We start from the raw sequence: 24,576 nt of genomic DNA on the forward strand, positions 1-24,576 counted from the left end.
GTAACAAAGACTGCTCAGCTGGCTGTTGTTTCCGTAGAAAGAGTGGCAAAAGCGGCATCTCACTTTAGATCTATGGGAAACATCGGTAAATTGTGTTGGAAGCTGTGGTAAAATGTGATGACAGTGATGCTCAGGCATTAGTATGATGTGAGGAAGAACAGAAGATCAACTGTCCATCAGGTGATCAAGAATGTCAGAGTCAATGCAGGACACAGTCAAACTGTCAGCATAAACAATAAGTCCACATCTAGCACTATTATAGTATGATTGCAGTGAATAAACCCCCCATTATAAATATAAAGAGTTCAGTGAGAGAGTGCATGGGTGGTGAATGGCAATAGAACAGGTCAGGCATGAATGCTTGACCCTTCAGTGAGGGGGTCCAGTGGCTCTGTTATCAGGGCGATTTGCTGGAATGGTTTAGGTCTACTTGTCCCCTTAGAGGGAATGGTCACTGCAAATAACTGACCACATTTGTGCTATGATCATTTTTGAGGGGACAGTCTGTTCCAGGGTGACATCCCAAGTGTTCCATCCCTCCTGATTTGTCACCTTTAAACATTGTAAGCTGGACTACAGAAGGCATTTACAAATGTTTTATTCATGAAATGTCTTCAGTGTCACTGCTGGACTGAGAATAGTCCAGCAGGTACAATGTGGGTGGTGGATCATTCTCAGCACTGCGGTGACACTGACGTTGTGGTGGTGGTTTGTTAGTGTGTGTTGTGCTGGTTCGAGTGGATCAGACACAGCAGTACTGCTGGAGTTTTTAAACACCTCAGTGTCACTGTTGGCCTGATAATAGTCAACCAACCAAAAGTATCCAGCCAACAGCGTCCTGTGGACTGTGCCCTGTTATTACTGATGAAGGTCTAGAAGATTTCCAACACAAACTGTGCAGAAGCAGATGAGCTATCGTCTAATAGAGTGGACAGTGAGTGGACACAGTATTTAAAAACTCCAGCAGCACTGCTGCATTTGACCCACTCGTACCACCGCAACACACACTAACACTCCACCACCATGTCAGTGTTGGCATGCTGAGAATGGTCCATCACCCAAATAGTACCTGCTCTGTGAGGGTCTATGGGGGTCCTGACCACTGAAGAACAGGGTGAAAGGGGGCTAACAAAGTATCAGAGAAACAGATGGACTACAGTCTGTAACTGTAGAACTACAAAGTGCAGCTATACAGTAAGTGGAGCTGATAAGATGGACAATGAATGTAGAAACAAGGAGGTGGTCATGATGTTATGCCTGTTCGGTGTATGTCTGCTGCTGTAGTAGAGATTGTTTTGCTATATATAGCCTTCGCCCAGGTTATCATGTGACGAGAGAGAACGTCTACATTGGGAACTGGTTACAGTTGCAACATCTGGGGAAAAAAATAACAATGGTTTAGGGGAAAAAGGTTAGTTTTATGCTATTGTGGTGTAGCTGTGTGGAGAAACCATGATCCTGTGATATTGCTGCAGTCTCAGTGGAGTTGTGCCAGGAGTTTTAGGCTAAGCAGAGGAAGCCAGTACTAGTATACCCTAAATATACAGTACCGTGTAAACGTCAGAAACTAATTTTCATTTGTTTCATTCTCACTATTTCTGAATAGATTATATAAGACATTATATATATATATATATATATATATATATATATATATATATAATTTAAGAGAGCAAAAAGCCAAAGGTCAAAGCTAGAGTTTACAAAACTGGTTCAAAAACATGGTAATACTTTACTGTAGGTACATGACACCTACATAAGCTTGCAGTGGCAACTGACATAACCCTACATAACTGTTTATAAATGCTTATTCCAACAGGCATCATCTGTCATAAAGGCTACTGTAGCTAACTTTGATGAAAATTGGTAAACATATCCATAAGAAAATGAGCAAATCAAGCAAAGAAGCTGCTGGTGTTCTCAATAACAGTGGAATGATCAGAGTCCAGACCATGAGTGTGGGTTTTGTGAGAAGCAGCAAATGCAGCCAATTACTAAGACTGAACTTTGGAGGTGTGGAAAAATATCCCTGCAGATTTCGTTGAAAACAGAAAGCAAGTCTCCTAAAAAGCATAGAAGCTATAATAAAGGCAAAGGGTAGACAAACTAAATGCTGTAAGAAGTTCTATTATATTCCGTTATTGACACTTCTCTGTAGTTTTCTGCTAAATATATGTTTACTTTTCTTTTCTAATGCTGAAAATGACTACAAGGCGAATGAAGGGTGGTCACTGACTTTTGTGCTACTGTAAGTACACAAAACTGATAACATTAGTGTCTATTTATGGTGGGGTATACCTTGGTGGCAGTCTGCTTTTGTTTTGGCTTCCTGGCTTGGAATTGATTTGGAAACCTCAAAAGCTCTCTAGGGGCCAGCATATCTCAGCAATCTCCCTGTGGTAAACTCAAGGACACTAGAATGCTTCACCAGGCAGGAGGGGCATCAAAGAGGCTTCTTGGATGAGTGGTACACATTTTCTGCCAGTTGTGTGTCAATCTGGCACCAGTAAATGGAGCCCATTGTCCATCTGAATTTGGCTTTGTGGTTTTGGCTTGGCTGAAAGCGTGTAAAAACAATTCGCCTGTAAACAAGTCCGTGCTGAGGACAAGAAAATCAATTGCGATTATGACTCAAAATAACCACTGGGCTTCATAACACATAGCATTAAGCAATGTTAGGTAACACTTCATTTGGAGGCTACCTACATAGGGGACTTTGCCTTAGGGATTGATGCTTCTTAACAGCATTATGAAGGGAACATTTATATAGCATGCATGTGTTATAAAGTCCTTATATACAGTAGGTGGCCTTCAGAGATTCACCCAGTATCTTTACAATAAGGTAGGGCTTAGAATAATCGGAGAGTAGAGCCCTATTTTAGCATGTTTGTGGCAAGGAGCGATGAGGCGGACGCATGTGCTGAGATAAGCGAGTTTTATATTGAGCAAATCCAGGGCCAATATGTAGAGAATGCGGGTCAGACATGACAAAAGAACCACAGGATCCAAACAATACACTTACAAACAAAACAAGCCAAAATCCAACACAAACAGCACATACATACATACAGACAGCACGTCAAACAAATCAAACAAAGACCAGCAAACACAAGAGGCAAACACAGGGCTTAAATACAAAACAAGGATAACGAGGGACAGGCGGAAAACAGGTGAAACAGTCAGGGGCGGAGTCATGAAAAACAAGGGGGCAGGACTGTGAAAACCAAACCAAAGAAGCACGTGGACTAGACCAAAACACAACATGAACACATGGACAGGACTGGGAGGGGTTGCTGTAAGTGTGACTATTTTTTTGACTCTTAATACTGGAGGAGGCTTTAGTACAATACGCTTCACTTTACTTAAAGCAGACAAATACAACTTATGAGCTCTTATAATTTGTTATAAACAATAAGCAGTATTTATAATGTATTATGTTAACAATTCGTAATGCAAAATAAGCATGGCTTTGAGGAATAATGCATGTTTATAAATATTTATAGCCATGTTTATAATGCCTTATGAATGCATTATGACATGTTGTAAATGCGTTTATAGATGCTTATAAGGTGACATTCATAGAAAGCGTTATACATATATAATAGCGTTTATATATAAAGCGTTTATATATATATAAACATTAATGTAGAGTTATGTCATTTGTCATGAAAAGCAAATGTAGGTGTCATGTAGCCTTATGAACAGCATTCTAACAAAGTGTTACCAAAAACATGTAACTCTTTCAAAAGACTTACAACATACAAAGGCTTATTATTCAGTAACAACAGGGACTTCAGTGGTTGAGCTATTGTTAGATTATTGAAAGGTGCTGAGGGATCCTTAGGGATTGATGCTACTTAGCCGCATAATAAGTGGAATATTTATGTAACATGAATGCGTTGTGAAGTCCTTATGTTATATTAGGTAGCTTGAGTTTCACCCAGTATTTTTTTATAATGAAGTAGAAAAATTGGAGAGTAGAGCCATATTTTGGCACATTTTATACTATTGTTTTTTCTACAAAGGGAACATCTTACAGAGGAAATTTTAATGGAAATGTCAATGGTGCTTACAGGCTCAATGGCCCGGTTCACATTTCAGACTGGTCCAGCTCATGCTCATTTTATTGACATCCATATGCAAACACAGGCATGAAGTCATGTGTTTTCCTCCAGCCTTCAAGTTTTCCCTTAGCCATCATGAAATGGTCTTACTTCAGGGCAGAGACTGGAGACCCTGCAAGTACGTCTTATAACCCCAACCCCAATCTCTTCTCATCCTTACTCTGCTTAGATTCAGAGACTTCTTTATTTGTTATTCCAACCAAGAGCTAAGGTGCAACACATAACACACAAAACACATGCAGAATATGTAACACATTAAGTATACAGGATTTTTATTAGGTCTCCTTCTCCTTTTAAACAATGGTCATAGCTCCCACCTGGAATATCAGCCATATTGTGGCAGTCTGGAGTAGAGGTCTGCAATACCGCGGACTCCCATGGATTTCCACAGAACCCAACACAGTGTCTTGCGGCACGGGACTAATTTTCACTGTTGTTCACGGGAGCGGGAGGGAATTAGATCCCATCAGGCAGGAGCAGGCAGAAGCACACATGTATAGAAATGCCGCAAATGAACACTCTAAATAAAATAAATCAATCACTAAATCACATGTATAAACAATATAACAGAAATAAAGTCAATCTCGAACAACTGATTATGTGAACAACACACAATGTCCCATTGGTCTGATTCACCCACATTGCGCCTGTATGGCATGAGCAATATGGAAAGTCTTGCTTTTCATTTCATGCTAAGTGGTCAGTACTTTTACACAGGCTGCACGTGCAAAGCATCCCAGATGCAGCATGGAAGCGTCATACAGCTAAATGCACTAAAATAAGCCATGAAAATGATACAGAAGACCATATAAAGGTGATTTATGTGTCATTTATAACAAAATATTAAAACATTCTGCAGTCTGGGACAAACAAATATACTGTGTACATTTCTAAATGATATTTTTATTGAGTAGAGTGACTGATGTGACCATTTATTCATCTTGAAACAGGAATGTCTGTATATCTTTCTTGCTGCTCTGCAGAACAAACACCGTATGTGTGAGCTGTAGTGCCTGCGCTGCCACATCACTCTTGCCACAGATCGCCATGGGTCAAATAGTTTGGGTTGCGGGCTGGAGCGGATGAAATGTTTCCAATTTTCCGTGGGAGCGGATGAAATCTCTTGGGAGCAGGTGGGAGCGGGCCTAAAAAAACAGTCCCGCGCAGACCTCTACTCTGGAACTGCTTCAAGAAATCTTCAGCCTGCTTCATTAGTAGTTCGCTGATGTGATGCTGCCTTGAGTGTGTATTTATTCGAGTTGGGGGGGTGGGGGGGAGGGGCTGTGGGTATCTTATGACTTAAATTTGGGTCATAAGCATCCCAGATACCCAAAGTCTTGTAATGTTATTCGCTGATGGGGTATGACTGTGTCATGCAATATTCTGTAGCCTCATTGGTCAATAGAAGTGACAATTGAGTTGGCTTGACAAAACATTCATTATATTACTCTATGCTTGTTTTGGCATCATTTTTATGTGTCGCATTTTTAAGCTACAGCCACAAAACTTCACAAATTTGTAGAGCCTATATGGGAATAGTGTGCTTGTGCTTTTGGGACCATGTATGACTTTCCTACAGCATTCTTTCAAACACAAATGATGTCATAAAACATCTCTCACACTTAACACGTGCTTAGGACTCTATAGGAATGCCCTAGCAACCACCTGGGACACCAAAGCAATGACTTAACAAATGAATCACTTATAATAACCACTTTGAAATTAATGTTGAAGTTAAATGAGTTGCTGCAGCAGTTTTGGAACATAGTGAGGTTTAAAGGTGATGGTTCAACTGAGATGGCCTAGACCCCCCAGGCCCTCTTATAGCTACATCCCTGTTATATATGCCAAATTTGTCACAGCTCATAATAAAATAACTCACAAAATAAAATTGTCTTGCACTCTTATAACTCAGTGTAAGAGCCATAAAGCAGAAAAGATAGAATGTGGAAATATGTACAATTTATATTTTATTTTATTCTTAATTCATGTCATTGTGTAATTCATAATTCTAAGAAAATGATTATTAATATAAAAATGTTTGATGACGCTTCCTCAGAGTAGCGTAACTGAGAACGTGCAGCACCAGTTCAGTCAGAGCTGCGCAAGGCACGGGAGCATATAGTTTTCTTACCGTACGTGCGTTCACATTTGTAACCATTTGATTTTCTAAGTAAAGACACCTAAACTCAAAGAACTTGTCATGTCGTGCGCGTGAAGAAATTACTGTGTCTGCAGCTCTAAGTGGTACTTTTTGGAAACTGAAGAAAGTGTCACTACATTTAGTAAGAAAACTGCTCACGGATGGACCAAGAGTGACTGAAAACCGAACTTTTTGGATGCTAATCAGGAGCCAACCATCAGTTAACACCTCCGAACGGTGTGTCAGACTGGAGCATCATTCTGGAGAGGATTTACTGAGAGCGAACGAGGTGGTAAGCCTGCCGAATTAACATATGAAAGGACGAATTGCCTTTAAAAGACTCGTTTGCTAGGTAGAAGGAAGCCACTACTGTGCTAGTTTGAAGCTAAGTTAAGCCAAGAAGCTAACGCTATTTAGCTACTGAATGACTTGCAGCTTGAGCCAAGAAGCTAATGTTATTTAGCTAAACAGTGACTTGCAGATTCATGCTAACTTGTTAATTGAGGCCTGAAACCGAAAATTACTGAAAGCTCTGTGTGTTTTGGAAATTGTGAAGCATTTATTGGATGAAGAAAAGTGTTATTGGAATACTTTTGATTCATATGCACACAGTTTGCACACCGCTTTATTGAGAAAAGAAATATGGAGGAAGGTAATGTTGAAACAGTTGGCACTGAAGAAATGGCCACCAAACGGCCAGTCAAGTTAACTGAGAAGGCAATTGAGAACAAACTGTACAGGCTACTTGGCTCCAGGAGAAGTTTTCTAGCCCGACTCACAACTCTAAGGAGGGAAGTTACCAGTTTAATCACATTAGCTGATAATTTGTCAACAGTGAAAGAAATAATGCAGGAAGAATTTAATCCAGTTCTCCAAGATTTTGTTGACATCACTGAACAATTAGGAGATCTTTTACCTGAAGATGAGAAAGAGGCAGATATTAACAACTGGTTTGAGCCTAAAATGACAGTTATCAGACAGTTTACTGAAGAAACTGACAAATGGATGGAGCAGGAGACCTTGAACTTACAACGAACAAACCAAGAATCACAAGCTGAGGAAGAGATAAACCCGATGATAGTGTGTCACAAGTGAGCCATAAGTCCAATAAACTAAGCAAGAAGGGCTCATGTGCTGGATGCTCAACTGTCGTGTCTTCTCGTGCATCAGTTTGTGCTATTGAAGAAGCCAAGCTCTCTGGTCTAGTAGAACGTGCTGCTATTCTGCAGAAGAAACAAGAGTTAGAAATGGAAGAAGTACGTATCAAAGCAGCTAAAGAGAAGTTAGATCTAGATGCAGCTATTGCAGAAAAAAGAGCAAAAGTCAGAATACTGAAACAGTATGTGAAATCAGAGGATGGCATGAACAGCTACCTGCGCCCTCATGCAGCAGGTGGTGCAAGAGTGAAAGAAGAGGAAAACCCCGCCCCTCTCTCTCAGATCAGGTCTTCTTACAGAAGCCAGGCATCACTAAGGCCATTGCAAGATGTAAGACATCAGGTTGCTACAGTAAACACTGCAGTGCAACAGCATGATGGAAGCATGAGTGGCCTTCTGAAAGTAATGGAAAATCAAAACGCTATTACAGAGATGCTTGTTAAGCAACAGCAGTATGCTCAGCTTCCTGAGAAAGAAGTGGCAGTGTTCAAGGGTGATCCACTTACTTATAGATCTTTCATTAGAGCTTTCGAACAAGCCATTGAGCAGAAGACGGACAGTGAACAAGACAAATTGTATTACCTACAACAGTTCACTGCAGGAGAACCGCAGGAGCTTGTTCGAAGCTGCGAACACAGACCATTACACAAGGGGTTCAAAGAAGCAAAAGAGCTCTTGAAGAAACATTATGGAGATGAGTTGGTCATTGCAAGCGCTTACATCGATAAAGCTTTAAAGTGGGCACCAATCAAAGCTGAAGATGGAAAAGCACTTAAGACCTATGCGTTATTCCTAACTGGTTGTTGCAACACGAGCCAGGATGTTGAATCGATGGAGGAAATGAATAATCCTACGAATATGAGGATGGTGGTATCCAAACTACCTTACAAGATGCGAGAAAGTTGGCGCAATGAAGCATTTAAAATCAAGGAGAAAAGAGGACTCAGAGCAAGATTTGCCGACCTCGTCACCTTCATTGACCGACAGTCTAAGATAGCCATGGATCCACTCTTTGGAGACCTCCAAGGCAAAAACCCACCACCAGCAGGAAAAGGCAAGGAAATTGGGAAAGTGGGCAAGAGTGGAGGAAAAGGAGCAAGCTTTGCAACCAATGTGGCGGTGGAAAAGGAAAGTGCAGCTGCAACACCAAAGCAAGCAAGCTCATCCAAGATAGGACCTTCTTTTGAAACTCCATGTCTATTTTGTCAAGGAAACCACACAGTGGAAACTTGTAACAAGATTAAAGAGAAAAAGAACCAGGAATGTCTTGATTTTTTAAAGTCAAAGGGACTGTGGTTCGGGTGTTTGAGGCAAGGTCATATTAGCCAGAACTGTAAGAAAAAGATCGTATGCAAACAGTGCTCACGAAAACACCCAGACATTCTTCATCAGAATGAAGGAGTTAAGAACACGACTTCTGTAACAGAACAGGGTAATACTCGTAAGGATGAGATGTCTACGACTCCAAGTCCTGTCAAGGAAGAAGTGTGTGGCTACACTGGGGCTGGAGGAACAGACTGTCTACTACCCGTGGTTCCTGTGAAGGTGAAGTCCTGCATCAGTGGAAGATCCATAGAAACCTATGCGTTTATGGACCCTGGGAGTACAGCCACGTTCTGTACAGAGGACCTTAGAAAGAGGCTGAATGAGAAGGGAAAGCCGACTCAGATCTCCTTAAGCACCATGGGTCAGAACGAAGCAGAAGAACAAAGGTTGATCAATAGCTACCTGCTCACAGGCCTTGAAGTGTGTAGTCTTGATGGAGAAGAGTACCTGTGGCTGCACAAAGTTTTCACACACAGTAATATCCCTGTGCAGAGAGAAAACATTCCCAGTCAGCAACATCTACAGAAGTGGTTCTACCTGAATGAGGTGAATCTACCGTGTATCGATGCAAGTGTAGGCCTTCTGATTGGCGCCAACAACTCTAAAGCAATGGAGCCTTGGCATGTTATTAACAGCCAAGAGGAAGGACCCTATGCTGTAAAGACGGTTCTCGGCTGGATGGTGTATGGTCCAGTGACAAATGAAAACCCGCTTGTCAGAGGCAAAATAGCTCCTTACAGTGTTAATCGAATTGCAGTTGAGGAAGTGGAACAGCTACTTGTACAGCAATACAACACAGATTTTCCGGAGCGTCTATATGATGACAAAGAGGAAATGTCACAAGAGGACAAGTTGTTTATGGAATCAGTGCAAAGCACAACCAAGTTCACAGACGGACATTACAGTGTGGGGCTCCCACTGAGAGACAAGGGTGTGAAAATGCCCAACAACCGCTGTGTGGCCGAGCAGCGAGCTGCTGGTCTTAAGAGAAAGTTGATAAGGAACCAAGAGTTTCTGGAGGACTACAAAGGCTTTATGAAAAGTATGCTGGAAAAAGGCTACGCCATGGAAGTTCCTCAAGATCAGCTCGCCCGTGATGACGACAGGGTTTGGTATATCCCGCACCATGGGGTATACCACCCGAAGAAAAAGAAAATACGTGTTGTTTTCGATTGCAATGCCAGCTTCCAGGATGTCTCGCTCAATGGTCAGTTGATGCAGGGACCTGACCTCACCAACACGCTCATTGGTGCCTTAGTGAGGTTTCGAGAAGAACCGATAGCTGTGATGGCGGACATAGAGTCCATGTTTTATCAGGTGAGAGTCCCAGAGTCAGACGCTGACCTGCTGCGATTTCTGTGGTGGCCGGCTGGTGATCTTAGCGCACCTGTAAAAGAATACAGGATGATGGTACATCTTTTTGGAGCGACATCTTCCCCTAGCGTTGCGTCCTATGCGCTACGAAGAACAGCAGAAGATCGAAGAGGCACCGCAGCCCCAGAAGCAGTGGAAACAGTTCTACATCATTTTTATGTGGACGATTGTCTCAAATCGGTGGGGACGGAGGAGGAAGCAGTCTTCTTGGTGAAGAATGTTCGACACTTGTGCGCTGAAGGGGGTTTTACCCTCACCAAGTGGGTCAGCAACAGCAGGAGGGTCTTGTCTTCCATTCCTGCAGAACTCCGAGCCACTGAGTTGAGAGACCTCGACCTCACAAAGGATGCCCTGCCCACAGAACGAGCTCTTGGTGTACAATGGTGCACAGAGGATGATGTGTTCATGTACAGCATCAAGTCACAGGACAAGCCCAAGACAAGAAGAGGTATTCTTTCTGTTGTAAATTCCACCTACGACCCTCTTGGCTTCCTGGCACCATTGATACTCCCTGCCAAGCTTCTCCTGAGGGATCTGTGTAAAGAAAAGCTAGGATGGGATGAAGAGATCGATGACTCACGAACAGAACAGTGGAGTAAGTGGCTGGAAGATCTCACTCTCCTCTCAGGCTTCAGCATCAGAAGATGTGTCAAACCCCAGGCCTTAGGAACCACAGTGGTTGCCAGGTTACACCATTTTTCTGATGCTAGCGAGGTTGCCTATGGCACAGTATCTTACCTCGTTTTGGTGAATGACCAGGGAAAAATCCATTGTTCCATGATGATGGGGAAGTCTAGAGTGTCCCCACTCAAGCAGATCACTGTGCCAAGGCTAGAGTTGACTTCAGCGGTGGTTGCAGTCAAGGTGGATAGGATGCTGCAAGAGGAAATGCAGATCCCACTTCAGCAGTCAATTTTCTGGACTGACAGCACAACGGTTCTGAAGTACATCGATAGTGAGACTGCCCGTTACAAAACTTTTGTGGCAAATAGAATCACACTCATACGAGAGGCCACTAAACCATCTCAGTGGAGGTATGTCAGAACGTCGCAGAACCCGGCTGACAAAGTAACCAGGGGTATGAAAGCCAAAAAGTTAATGGAAGATAAAGACTGGATAAATGGCCCAGAATTCCTTTCACAGCCAGAAAGTGAATGGCCACAGAGACCAGACAACCTGAATCAGAGCATGCAGAATGACCCGGAGGTGAAAAGTGTCACGGTAAACACCATCACTACAGAAGAAAAGCTTGGTTGTATGAACAAGTTACTTGATTATTACGACAGCTGGAACCGACTGAAGAGGGCAACTGCATGGATAATGAAAGCTAGAGAACTATTGATCAACCTGAAAAACAAAAGAAGAGAGTTTCAAAGTGAGATCAGTCAAACGGAAAAGGATCCAGTGAAGCAGAAGTTGCATGTGCAGCAAAGTATGGAAAGGTACAAGACTACCATGGAAAAGAAAGCACTTACCTTGGAACAGCTGATGACGGCAGAAGCAGAAATCATCCGGTACAGCCAAGCCCAATGTTTTCCTGAGGAGATTGATGCACTCTGCAATAGTAAGTCTGTCAAGAAAAGCAGCCAGTTGCACAAACTCGATCCCATGTTGAAAGATGGCATCCTAAGGGTAGGAGGACGGCTAGTTAAATCTGCCATGCCAGCGGACATAAAACATCCTGCGATACTGTCCAAACACTCAAGAGTTGCATTCCTCATCCTGAGTGACATCCATGAGAAGATCGGTCACTGCGGGCGCAATTACATGTTATCGCAGTTGAGAGAGAAATTTTGGATCCCACAAGCAACCTCCGCCATCAGGAAACTTATATCCAAATGCATGGTTTGCAGAAGACGACAAGGACGAGTTGGTGAACAGAAAATGGCACCTCTGCCAGAAGATCGTCTTGTACCAGACAAGCCGCCATTCACAAATGTTGGAATTGATTACTTCGGCCCATTTGAAGTGAAACGGGGCCGGAGCACTGTCAAAAGGTATGGTGTGATGTTCACCTGCCTCACCATCAGAGCAGTGCACATTGAGGTGGCTGACAGTCTGGACACAAGTGCTTGTATCAATGTCCTTCGTCGCTTTGTAAGTAGAAGAGGACAGGTCTCCATAATGCGATCCGACAATGGCACCAATTTTGTTGGTGCTGAGAAGGAATTGAGAGAGGCACTGAAAAACCTGAACCAATCAGAAATTGAGAAAACAATGCAAAAGAAAGGCATCAAGTGGATTTTCAATAGTCCAGCGGCATCACATCAAGGAGGGATTTGGGAGCGGCAGATCCGTTCAGTTCGCAGGATTCTTAGCATTCTGCTTAAGGAACAGACCCTCACCGACGACAGCCTTCAAACACTTCTTTGTGAGGTTGAAAGCATAATAAATGGCCGACCCATAACCAGTGTGTCAGATGATCCACACGACTTGGATCCTCTGACCCCCAACCACCTGTTGTTGATGAAGACCCAGCCTAACCTACCACCAGGAATCTTCAACCCGGATGATCTATACACAAGGAAACGCTGGAGGCAAGTACAATATCTTGCAGATCTATTCTGGCGCAGATGGACTCGCGAATACCTCCCCCTCCTCCAGGAACGCCAGAAATGGACGAGACAGAAGAGGAACTTTGAACCTGGAGATGTAGTGCTAGTAGTCGATAGTTCATCTCCACGCAACACTTGGATCATGGGAAGAATAATACAAGTCCTACCTGACTTCAGTGGAACTGTGCGCCGTGTGAAGTTGCAAACAAAAAACAGCATCCTAGAGAGATCTGTGCATAAGCTATGCTTATTGCAAGAATCCAAATGAAAAGAAAAAAAAGGGGACTTTTTTATTTAAAGATTGTTTATTTGTAGCTTATTGATAGTCTTGATTTGATGGCTCTTAGTTTAAGTTCATTGATAATTGCGTAATCTTACAGTATACCCAATTAGGGGCCGGATATGTAAGAGCCATAAAGCAGAAAAGATAGAATGTGGAAATATGTACAATTTATATTTTATTTTATTCTTAATTCATGTCATTGTGTAATTCATAATTCTAAGAAAATGATTATTAATATAAAAATGTTTGATGACGCTTCCTCAGAGTAGCGTAACTGAGAACGTGCAGCACCAGTTCAGTCAGAGCTGCGCAAGGCACGGGAGCATATAGTTTTCTTACCGTACGTGCGTTCACATTTGTAACCGTTTGATTTTCTAAGTAAAGACACCTAAACTCAAAGAACTTGTCATGTCGTGCGCGTGAAGAAATTACTGTGTCTGCAGCTCTAAGTGGTACTTTTTGGAAACTGAAGAAAGTGTCACTACACTCAGGATGAATCCTTGTTGTGCTAGATTGAAACTGAGGTAGCCATTTCCCTGACGTTTCTGGAACGTTCTCGGTCAGCCAGAAACAGGGTGTGGAGGAAGCAACACTGAAAGGCCAAAAGGGAATGAAGGAGATGAAAGGGGATGAAAAAACAAGGTGACTTGCAAGTGAAGTTTTGGACAGCATTAAGGAGACTGAGTGAACTAGATCAAAGAGAGTTTGCTTATGCGTACTGAGCTTCAAGAGCGTTTCATCAATTCACAACTTATTTGTGTGGAGCCTTTTTTAGAGTGCGATGGAGTCTTTCCTTATTTTTCACACCTTTTCTTAAAGAGCAAAAGTCATAGGCACAAAATACATGCGTCAGACTCTGAACTCCACAAGCGTTTTCCAAAAAGAAAGTGCTGAAGTTGTTCAAATCCTTTGTGCTATGATGTATTGGACAGTCTTTCTGCCAGATCAACATTAACTGTAACACCTAAATACAACAGAGGAACCTCCCAAACCACAGGCTCAGTGCTCGCAGAGTCAAAGAAACAGCTTACTCCCAAGCTCTAATACTGCCAATGAAAATGAAGGCAAGTTAGTGTAATGCAAATGAGACATGCCGAGTGGTCCTCTCTAATTTTCATTCAGTGTTTTGGGGTGTAGATATTTCTTTAAAGTATAATCATGCTGAATTAGGTCATCCAGACCAGCTCGAACACTATGGTGCTCTCTGCAAACCACTATTAAAACAGGGGGATGTCGAGGTGGAGGTTGCAGAGAGCGGCTTGATATCTGGCCAGGCATGAGCAGGAGGGCCGTGGACTTTGTTGAAGGGTTTTACTGTAAGAGCTTAATAGGCAGCTTACACTCACTCGTTACGGTCTGATTGCGTCGCTAATTATTCACTAACATGGCATGTTGGCCAAGGCCTTGTCGAAGACAGCCAGGACTCACGTGCACTGCTGCTGAGCGCACATTGGTTGTGAAACTACATAATAAACAAGGGTGCTGGTCATATTGTTGTTGGGTTTAAAAACAATGCCATGCACAAACAGCTTTAACCCTGTTGAGGTTGGTTTCTACCAGCTCTGCACACTGTTTGGACATGAAGGAAGATTATTCTTCCTGGCAGGTTGGTTGGATGATATTTGTGGACTGTAATTTTTAAATTAGACTGAGATCTAGGCTTTGACACTGGGCCACTGTACAATATTCACCTTTTTCTTGTTCAACCTGACAGAGGTTTTGAATAAATATTGCCTTAATCAGTAATCAAATAGATTAGATATAGGTAGTGTTGGCTAACAGAGAATATTAATTCTCTCACAAAGGGTTGGCCTGCATAGGAGATTCTAGACACTGGACAAGCCCCTGGGTTCATAGAGAGGCCTGTGTGTACTTGCTGACCCAGTGGAGAGAGGGGCAAAAGGAGAAAGGTAAAGCAGACTGGCAAAAAAAAAAGTTGAAACCAGTTTTTAGGAGTGAGCACAACATGCAGTGGTCAAATTGGTGGCCGAAGAGATGCATGTATTAGAGAATAAATTTATATCAAAATTTGGCAAGGTGGGGGGGGCATGAAGTTTCCCCAGATAAATGATATATACACTGTTGTTTGGAACACAGTTGGGTCTCTCGAGACCCTGTGCCACTTTCCCCCTCTTCCACAAACTCAGCGTCTGAAGACTCTTTACTTTTTGACATCTTTTGACATTTACGGCATTTGGCTGACGCTCTTATCCAGAGCGACTTACAGTTTGATCATTTTACACAGGTAGGCCAAGGCGGTGTTAGGAGTCTTGCCCAAGGACTCTTATTGGTATAGTGTAGGGCGCTTACCCAGCTGGGGGATTGAACCCCAGTCTACAGTGTAGAAGGCAGAGGTGTTACCCACTACACTAACCAACCACCGGTAAACTGTTTTGAGAACTTAGACTTAGAACAGTTATTAGTGTTAGTGTTTAGCCAGTATTAAAAGATTTCTTGTTTACTCATAATATTAAGTTGGAGGCCTGGGCTTGAAGGGGATAGACCTTGGTCCTGACAAACCACTGTTGTGTTGCACTGGCCTTGTGTTTGAAACATATGCATAACGTGATACTGCCACCACCATGCTTCACAGTTGGGGTGGTGTTTGCGGAGGAATGGTTAGTGTTAGGCTTGTGCCACACATAATGTTTTGAACATTGTCCAAAAAGCTCAGATTTGTCTCTTTATCTGACCACACAACCTTTTTCCACGTTTAGCTTGGTCAGTCTGCTTTCTGGCAATCTCCAGGTATGCTTTGACATTTTTTTTTTTTTTTAAAGAAGTGGCTTCTGTGTAGTGCTCTTGATATCGCTGACTGGTGCACGAGCGCTGTAGTTCCTTCCAAGTGATTGTTGGCCTCCCTCACAAGTCCGCTCTAATGCTGAGTTGAGAGGCAGCCCTCATTTCCTCACAGTTGATCCAACAGTGTTCACTGAGATATCCGGTCTCTAATAACTGTGCAGTTACATATAAACAACATATGCAACAACAGTGTAACTACTAATGATTTAGTCACTGTTACAGTTAGATTACAGAAGTACACCTCATGTAATGATACATGCGTATCAACTTCTGTTTTGCCTCATGTAATTACACAAGTGTATCATAATAATTATTGTCCTGTAGACTATTCTCTCTCATGTAATTACAGAAGGGCAAAAAATTAATGTAATTACATTGGTAATCAGACTGGAACAGCAGGTTTTTTTTCCAGCAGTAAAAGGAAGTATGTAATAACACAAACATTACTTGCACTGTATCTGCCAGCTTTCCTAACAATAAGCTACCATTTCTGTTGCTAGTGCTGTGACACTGTAACCAGTTTCAACTTTAAACCATTCTGTAATGTGACAGAAGAGCAGACGTCCCCTCATATTAACATGTAACTGTTATGACATAAATTAACTGTGTTGCATTACCGCCAAAGCAATGTCTACTCCATTATTACACAGTACCTACATAACAGCTACACAGGAACTGTCCAATTATTTTAAAGTGTCATTTTAACATAACACTACAGGAAAGTTTCTGTATAAAAGATGCACTTGTTTAATTACATGAGGCAAAACTGAAGTTGAAACACATTGAATTTAAAACCAGCAGCCAACTGTGTTTTGCACACTGTGGAATCTATCCACAGCACCTGGGCAGCAATTGGGGGTTAGCTGCCTTGCTCAAGGGTACTTCAGTCATGGACTATCAGCCGAGGGGTTCGAACCGGCAACCTACCGGTCACAGGGCTGGTAAATGTCGACTGCCCAACGACAAATGTGTAATTGCATAGACTCTACTTCTGTAATCCATCTGTAACACTGATTCAATCATCAGTAGTTACAGTGTTATTCATGTGTAACTACAGAGTTATTAGACACTTCATATAAAGTGACACCAGGTATCCAAATAGCCATATCAGCACTCTTGTACCACATGTACTGTAGTTAGATGTAACAATACTAGAACTCAGCTCATCATGTTTGGAGAAAGAATGATCCCAAGAACACCACACCCACTCTGAAGAACAAAGGCGGGAACATCATGATATGGGCTACCTCCCCGCAAACAGTACTGGGGCATTGCTGGTCATCGAAGGAAAAATGTTTGGAGAGAGGACATGTTACGATAGACATTTACATTTACAGCATTTAGTAGATGCTCTTATCCAGAGCGACTTACAAGAAGTGCTTTGTCTGTCTAGAGAAAGTATCTTTGCTACTTACTAATAGATTAGAGAAAAGGACAGTCCTGAGTTCAGATACTGCTAGAAACAAAAGTCACTGTAGACACCCAGAGAAGAGGAACAGAGTTGAACACAGAACTCTGTGCCATACAATGCAATACAACACACTACATAAGTGCAGTACGATACATGACAATCGGTACTTAATTCACTGCTCATTTCAGTGCTGTGTAAAGAGATGAGTCTTCAGTCTGCGTTTGAAGACAGCAAGAGACTCTGCTGTACGGACAGCCAGTGGGAGTTCGTTCCACCACTTGAGTGCCAGTATGGCAGGTCAAGCTGTATTTGAAGCTCGAGGGGCTCATGGTACAGTTCGAGATTTCACCAATATCATCAGCCAAGAAGGAGAGAAGTTGGATGTGTCAACAAGACAATGGCTCCAATATGCAGCCACAATAACTCAAGATGCTCCATTAGGCTGACTGTGCTTTTAGTTTATTGGGTCCATGATTATGGAACAAGCTTTGTGAGTCTCTAAGAAATTCCGGGTCTTTATCTCTTTTTAAAAAGAATATTAAAACTTGTTTTGGTTTAATTGATCCGGGTCTCTTTTCTTAAGACGTTTCTTTTTAGACCTGTTTTCATGAATTAATTTTGCTTTTCTTTAAAACCCTTTAGGTAGAATCAAAGTAATTTTCCTTTCAAATGTGTTAAGAATGACAATTGTTTTAAGTAGAATCTTAAGACTCTTCTTTTTACATGTGTTTTATGAATTTTGTTCATTTTTCCTGTAAAGCATCTTGATCTCTACGTACTTTATTAGTCCCCTTTTACCCTGTTCTTCAGTGGTCCGGGCCCTCATGGACCCTCACAGAACATGTACTGTTTGGGTGGTGGATCATTCTCAGCACTGCAGTAACACTGATGTTGTGCTGGTCTGAGTGGATCAGACACAGCAGTGCTGCTGGAGTTTTTAAACACTGTGTCCACTCACTGTCCACTCTATTAGACACTCCTACCTTGTCAGTCCACCTTGTACATGTAAAGTCAGAGACGACAGCTCATCTGCTGCTGCACTGTTTGTGTTGGTCATCCTCTAGTCCTTCATCAGTGGTCACAGGACACTGTTGGCTGGATGTTCTTGCTTGGTGGACTATTCTCAGTCCAGCAGCAACACTGAGGTGATTAAAAACTCCAGCAGCACTGCTGTGTCTGATCCACTCAGACCAGCGCAACACACACTAACACTCCACCACCACATCTGTATTACTGCAGTTCTGAGAATGATCCACCACCCAAATAGTACCTGCTCTGTGAGGGTCCATGGGGGTTCTGACCACTGAAGAACAGGGTAAAAGGGGGCTAACAAAGTATCAGAGAAACAGATGGACTACAGTCTGTAACTGTAGAACTACAAAGTGCAGCTATACAGTAAGTGGAGCTGATAAAATGGACAATGAGTGTAGAAACAAGGAAACAAGGTCATAATGTTATGCCTGATCGGTGTAGACTTCTCGACAATGTAATTGCCAACAATGGCTTTGCAGCAAACTACTAATGTTATTAATTTGTGGTACTGTTTATCTTTTAAACTTTGTTTTCAAATACATACATTTTGTTTATATTTATAAATAAAGTAGGTAAATAATATGTGAGTAAATTTAAAGTGTATACATGCACTGAAAGTGTATGAAATAACACTAAGATGTCTAAATACTTGTTTCCTTCTCTTTTCTCCAGTTCTGTGCAATGATTGGAAGGGCATTGTCCCCCATAGTTGATGCCCATACATACAGCCCTGCTTAATTTACAGTGGTGGACGAAGAACATAAATCCTGCACTTGAGTTAAAGTAGAGATACCCAGGGTAGAATATTACTCCAGTAAAAGTAGAAGTTCCTCCCTTTAGACCTCCACTTGAGTAAAAGTACTGAAGTATTTGCCTTCAAATGTACTTAAGTATCAAAAGTAAAAGTACTAAAAGAGTAATTCTGGCTCTGATCTGGTCCTGTTATCATTTTTATAACCAGACTGGCTTCATGAACTCATTTTAGGTGAAAGTCCTCCAGCGTCTCTCTTGGTAAACCAGTCTTTTAATAGAACATCATTAATTAGTGACGCTGACGTCAATTAAAATGATCATAAGCACAAAACACTGAAGGTAAACAGTTTCCATCAGGGAGAACCGAGTGGCTCTGAAATCACTTTTTACACACAAGCAAAGTTTCAGTTTCAGATTTATTTACAACTTAGTTCCAAGTTTAAGTTTAATAAAAACTGGCTTTAAACTCAGGATCACAAATGAGCTCCTTTACTATGTTGATCTGTAGGCCTCTGTTCATAAACATAAACCAGCCCAAACTCATTTACTATAAAATGAAATGGAGTTTGTATGAATTCAGAAAAAAGCCGCGTCAGTCTCGACTGCATATGTGGACATATTTCTATATTGAGCTCTATTTACACAAAGTTAGGTTAGTTCATCATTTATGTTCAGTAGATTCTCCCAAAATTTTACGCTGCTGCGCTGACGTTGAACCGTGTGCTGCACTGGGTCGGTATGAACAAGATTTCTCAAAATGTAGCAGAGTAGAAATTTAAATATTAGACTTTGAAATGTAGTGGAATGCAAGTATAAAGTCGCTCAAAATGGAAAAACTTCAGTACAGATACACAAAAAAGTACTTAAGTACAGTAACTAATTACATTTACTTATTTACTGTCCACCACTGTTAATTTGTCCACTGTCGTAGCTATAGCATGACATCCTGCTCTTTAAATGGAACAAGGCCTTTATTTAGGGTCAAATTTGGGCAAAAATAAGACAAATTTGATAAATTGTTCAAATCATTTAACAGCCAAATGATGATGATGTATGGCAAATACATGATTCTGATTAGGTAATGCTGAGTCACCTCCCTCTATCTGACCATCTGTCTGTCTTCACTCTTGTCGCTAAGCCAAACACTTTCTAATGTTACTCCAAGCCAAACATCTTAGCAGGAAGCAGATCCCTAGTCCCTGATGTCTGGACTCATATTCGCTCAGTGGGCGAGATGTAATCTCTGAGATGACTACCAACAGTCTACTAAAGCCTTATCACAGAAATTGGCATGAAGCTCTAATGATTATCCTTCATTTGATCTTGTTAGATGAAGGTCAGAGGGGATTAGAGAGGCGTGTAGAATTCAGGCCTTATTGAATCAGCAGAGCTCTGGCTGTTCTTGGCCCTGGTTTGTATAGACGCAGTTTTCTGGAGCCAAGCTAGTATCTAATTTAAACACTACCAGATGTTTACATGCATAGGCAATTCTCCAAATTCATGGAGGCACCAACGTGCTTACTCACTCTCCTAGTCACTATACGCCGATCATCAAAACCAACTCCTTGTTTCTATGCGCATTGTCCACTTTATCAGCTCCACTTTCCATATAAAAGCACTTTGTAGTTCTACAGTTACAGACTGTAGTCCATCTGTTTCTCTGATACTTTCTTAGCCCCCTTTTACCATGTTCTTCAATAGACAGGACCCCCATGCACCCTCACAGAGCAGGTACTATTTGGGTGGTGGATCATTCTCAGCACTGCAGTAACACTGATGGTGTTGGTGTGTTGGTGTATGTTATGCTGGTATGAGTGGATCAGACACAGCAGTGCTGCTGGTGTTTTAAACACTGTATCCACTCATTGTCCATTCTATTAGACGATAGCTCATCTTCTTCTGCACAGTTTGTGTTGGACACCTTCTAGACCTTCATCAGCGGTCACAGGACGCTGCCCACAGGACACTCATCATCATTCTCAGCGCTGACATGGTGGTGGTGTGTTAGTGTGTGTTGTGCTGGTACAAGTGAATCAGCCACAGCAGTACTGCTAGAGTTTTTAAACACCCTGTCCACTCACTGTCCACTCTATTAGACACTCCTACCTTGTCAGTCCACCTTGTAGATGTAGTCAGAGATGATAGCTCATCTGCTGCTGCAGGGTTTGTGTTGGTCATCCTTCATCAGTGGTCACAGGATGCTGCCCACAGGACGCTGTTGGCTGGATATTTTTGGTTGGTGGACTCAGCAACACTGAGGTGTTTATTCCTCTTGGACCAGCACAGAACATGTTAACACACCACCACCATGTCAGTGCTAGAATGATCCACCAACTAAATAGTACCTGCACTGAGGTGGTCCTGTGGTGATCCTGAGCGCTGAAGACCAGGGTAACAAAGTATCAGAGAAACAGATGGACTACAGTAGCTGTAACTGTAGAACTACAAAGTGCACCTATATAGTAAGTGGAGCTGATAAGGTGGTCAACTCATATTACAGCATTCATATTTTCTTTCTGCATTTTTTTTCCTTTATCTTCTTGATCTTGTTTTGATGTCTTTTATTAACGAGGATGTGATGAAGCTGCCAACATTTTTTTTTCAGAATTTCATGGATGGAATTATTTCCTTCTAAATTAAATTTTAGGGGAAAATTAAATTTCACAGAGAAACATTCATTGGATTTTGAGTCACTGTGGCCTGAGGTCAGTAAACAATTAAATCAGTTTTTTGCTGAGTGTGGAACCACTGAGCACTACATAGTGCAGTATAATGAAATATGGTAAACCAGTGACAGTACTGTTTAGAAGGAAATACACTATATTCCCAAAAGTATTTGCTCACCCATCCAAATCATTGAATTCAGGTGTTCCTATCACTTCCATGGCCACAGGTGTATAAAACCAAGCACCTAGACCTGCAGACTGCTTCTACAGACATTAGTGAAAGAATGGGTCGCTCTCAGGAGCTCAGTGAATTCCAGCGTCTTACTGTGATCGGATGCCACCTGTGCAACCAGTCCAGTTGTGAAATTTCCTCACTACTAAATATTCCACAATCAACTGTCAGTGGCATTATAACAAAGTGGAAGTGACAAACGAATGACAGCAACTCAGCCACAAAGTGGTCGGCCATGTAAAATGACAGCGTGGGGTCAGCAGATGCTGAGGCGCATAGTGCACAGAGGTCGACAAATTTCTGTAGAGTCAATCACTACAGACCTCCAAACTTCATGTGGTCTTCAGACCAGCTCAAGAACAGTGTAGAGAGCTTCATGGAATGGGTTTCCATGGCTGAGCAGGGGTATCCAGGCCTTACATCACCAAGTGCAATGCAAAGTGTCAAATGCAGTGGTGTTTGAGAAGTTTGGTGGAGGGGGGATTATGGTGTGGTGTTGTTTTCAGGAGTTGGGCTCGGCCCCTTAGTTACAGTGAAAAGAATTCTTAATGCTTCAGCAGACCAAGAGATTTTGGACAATTTCATGCTCCCAACGTTTTGGAAACAGTTTGGGGACGGTCCCTTCCTGCTCCAACATGACTGCACACCAGTGCACAAAGCAAGGTCCATAAAGACATGAATGAGTGAGTTGTGTAGAACTTGACTGGCCTGCACAGAGTCCTGACCTCAACCCGACAGAACACCTTTGGGATGAATTAGAGCGGAGACTGCAAGCCAGGCCTTCTCAGCCAACACCAGTGTCTGACCTCTCAAATGCGCTTCTGCAAGAATGGTCAGAAATTAACATAAACACACTCCTAAACCTTGTGGAAAGCCTTCCCAGAAGAACTGAAGCTGTTACAGCTGCAAAGAGTGGGCTGACTTCATATTAAATCTTATGAATTAACAATGGGATGTTCATATGTGTGTGTGTGAAGGCAGACAAAGTGAATACTAAAGGCAATGTAGTGTACATATACTGTGTTGCAAAAGTCCAAAAGTATGTGGACACCTCTCCCATTTATTGAGGTCAGGTGTTTTAGCCACTCTCATTGCTAACAGGTGTAGAGAATCAAGCACATAGCATGTAGTCTCCATAGAGAAAATTGGCAGTGGAATGAGTTGAAATGAAGAGATCAGTGACGTGGCACTGTCATTGGATGAATTGAAGGCTGTGACATTTCTGCCCTGCTAGAGCTGCCCTAGACAACAGTAAGTGTTTATTATTGTGAATTGGAAGCATCTAGGAGGAACAACAGCTAAGCCTCAAAGCGGTAGACCAAGCAAACTCAAAGTACTTCAGGAGCTTCGTGAAATGTTTCAATGGTTTATCAGCTGCACACCAGCCTAAGATCAGTGTGCAATGATAGTGATGGAAAGCATGCCATCACTGGGCTCTGGAGCAGTAAAGTACACTATCTGGCAGTCTGATGGACCAATGTGGGTTTGGTGGATGTCAGAAGGAACACTGGCTACTGGAATGCAAAGTGCCAGCTGTAAAGTTTGGTGAAGGAGGGATAATGAGCTGGAGCTGTTCTTCTGGGGTTGGGCACCTTAGTTCCAGTGAAGGGTGATGTTAATGCTATAGCTCACAAAGACGTTTCAACCAATTATATATTTGCAACTTAGTGGCAACAGTTTGGGGAAAACCTGTTCCTGTTCCAGCATGACTGAGCCAATGTGCACAAAGTGTGATCCATAATTACATGATTTGACAGGTCTGGTGTGGAGAAACTTCCGTCCTGATCTCATGTTTGGGATTAACTGCGATCGATTGCGAGTCAGGCCTTCTAGTCCAACCTCAGTGACTGACCTCACAAATGCCCTGATTCTCCTCAGACAGACTTCATTTTTGTTCATCCTGCATTCACATGAAGTTACTTGAATTCCTGAAAGTAATACATTCTATATTACACATAGCTATTAGAAATTATGCTAGTAGAAAATTATAGCAAATTATTTTTTTAAAAATAGTTTTAACTATTTGCTACAGTCAGTATGTCTAACAGGATCCAAAACCACATACGTGAGTCCTCCTAATCAATGCATGTTGCCATGTGTGTGTTTCAGGAGCAAGCGCGTGAGGCTCTGCTGTACCTGGTGTCTCTGCTAGCATGTATGGAGCACAGTGTCCACCACACCCTCCTGCTGGAGATTCGCAGCCTGACTGACCGCTACACCAACATCCTCGGCGGAGGAGCCAAGGACATCTACCGCATGAGCAACAGCTTCAGCGCCATCGCCAGGCTGCTGGGACGCAGGCTGGAGGCTGATAGTGCTGTGGTCAGCAGGTATCCTAACACACATGATGTGCTAACAAAACACTACTACTCTACACAAAAATAACTTTAGAACAAAAAATAATTCATATTGAATATTAAAAATAGCTGCATGTATCATTTTCAAGGGTTCTGTAGTAAAGATAATGGCACTATATAGATCCATGGACTCTCAAAGAACCATTTTCACAGCTACAGAGTTCTTTGCATGATGAAATGGTTCTCCATATTGGTGGAGAATTGTATTGTATGTGGTTCTATCTAGAACCATTTTGAAAATATATATAATTTGGTATATTCAAATTTGAATATAAAATGTGGCAACTTTTGCAAAGGCCACAATTTGTTTTATTATTTTTCCTAATATATTTAATTCAGTCGATTAGCAGTAATTGCGCAT

The 24,576-nt window shown here is 42.1% G+C and overlaps 1 protein-coding gene across 3 annotated transcripts in view; it reads left to right on the forward strand.

Moving 5' to 3' along the window:
- Window positions 1-24,576, forward strand: part of veph1 (ventricular zone expressed PH domain-containing 1) — a 177,810-nt gene that overhangs the window by 96,466 nt on the left and 56,768 nt on the right. For all 3 annotated transcript variants that reach the window (XM_037539969.1, XM_037539971.1, XM_037539970.1), the window contains exon 7: window positions 23,968-24,188. In XM_037539969.1, coding sequence (XP_037395866.1) covers window positions 23,968-24,188 — 221 coding nt within the window. The remainder of the gene's footprint in view (window positions 1-23,967; window positions 24,189-24,576) is intronic.

Source organism: Pygocentrus nattereri, chromosome 7 (assembly GCF_015220715.1).
Source record: "Pygocentrus nattereri isolate fPygNat1 chromosome 7, fPygNat1.pri, whole genome shotgun sequence".
In the NCBI taxonomy this organism is placed as follows: Eukaryota; Metazoa; Chordata; class Actinopteri; order Characiformes; family Serrasalmidae; genus Pygocentrus; species Pygocentrus nattereri.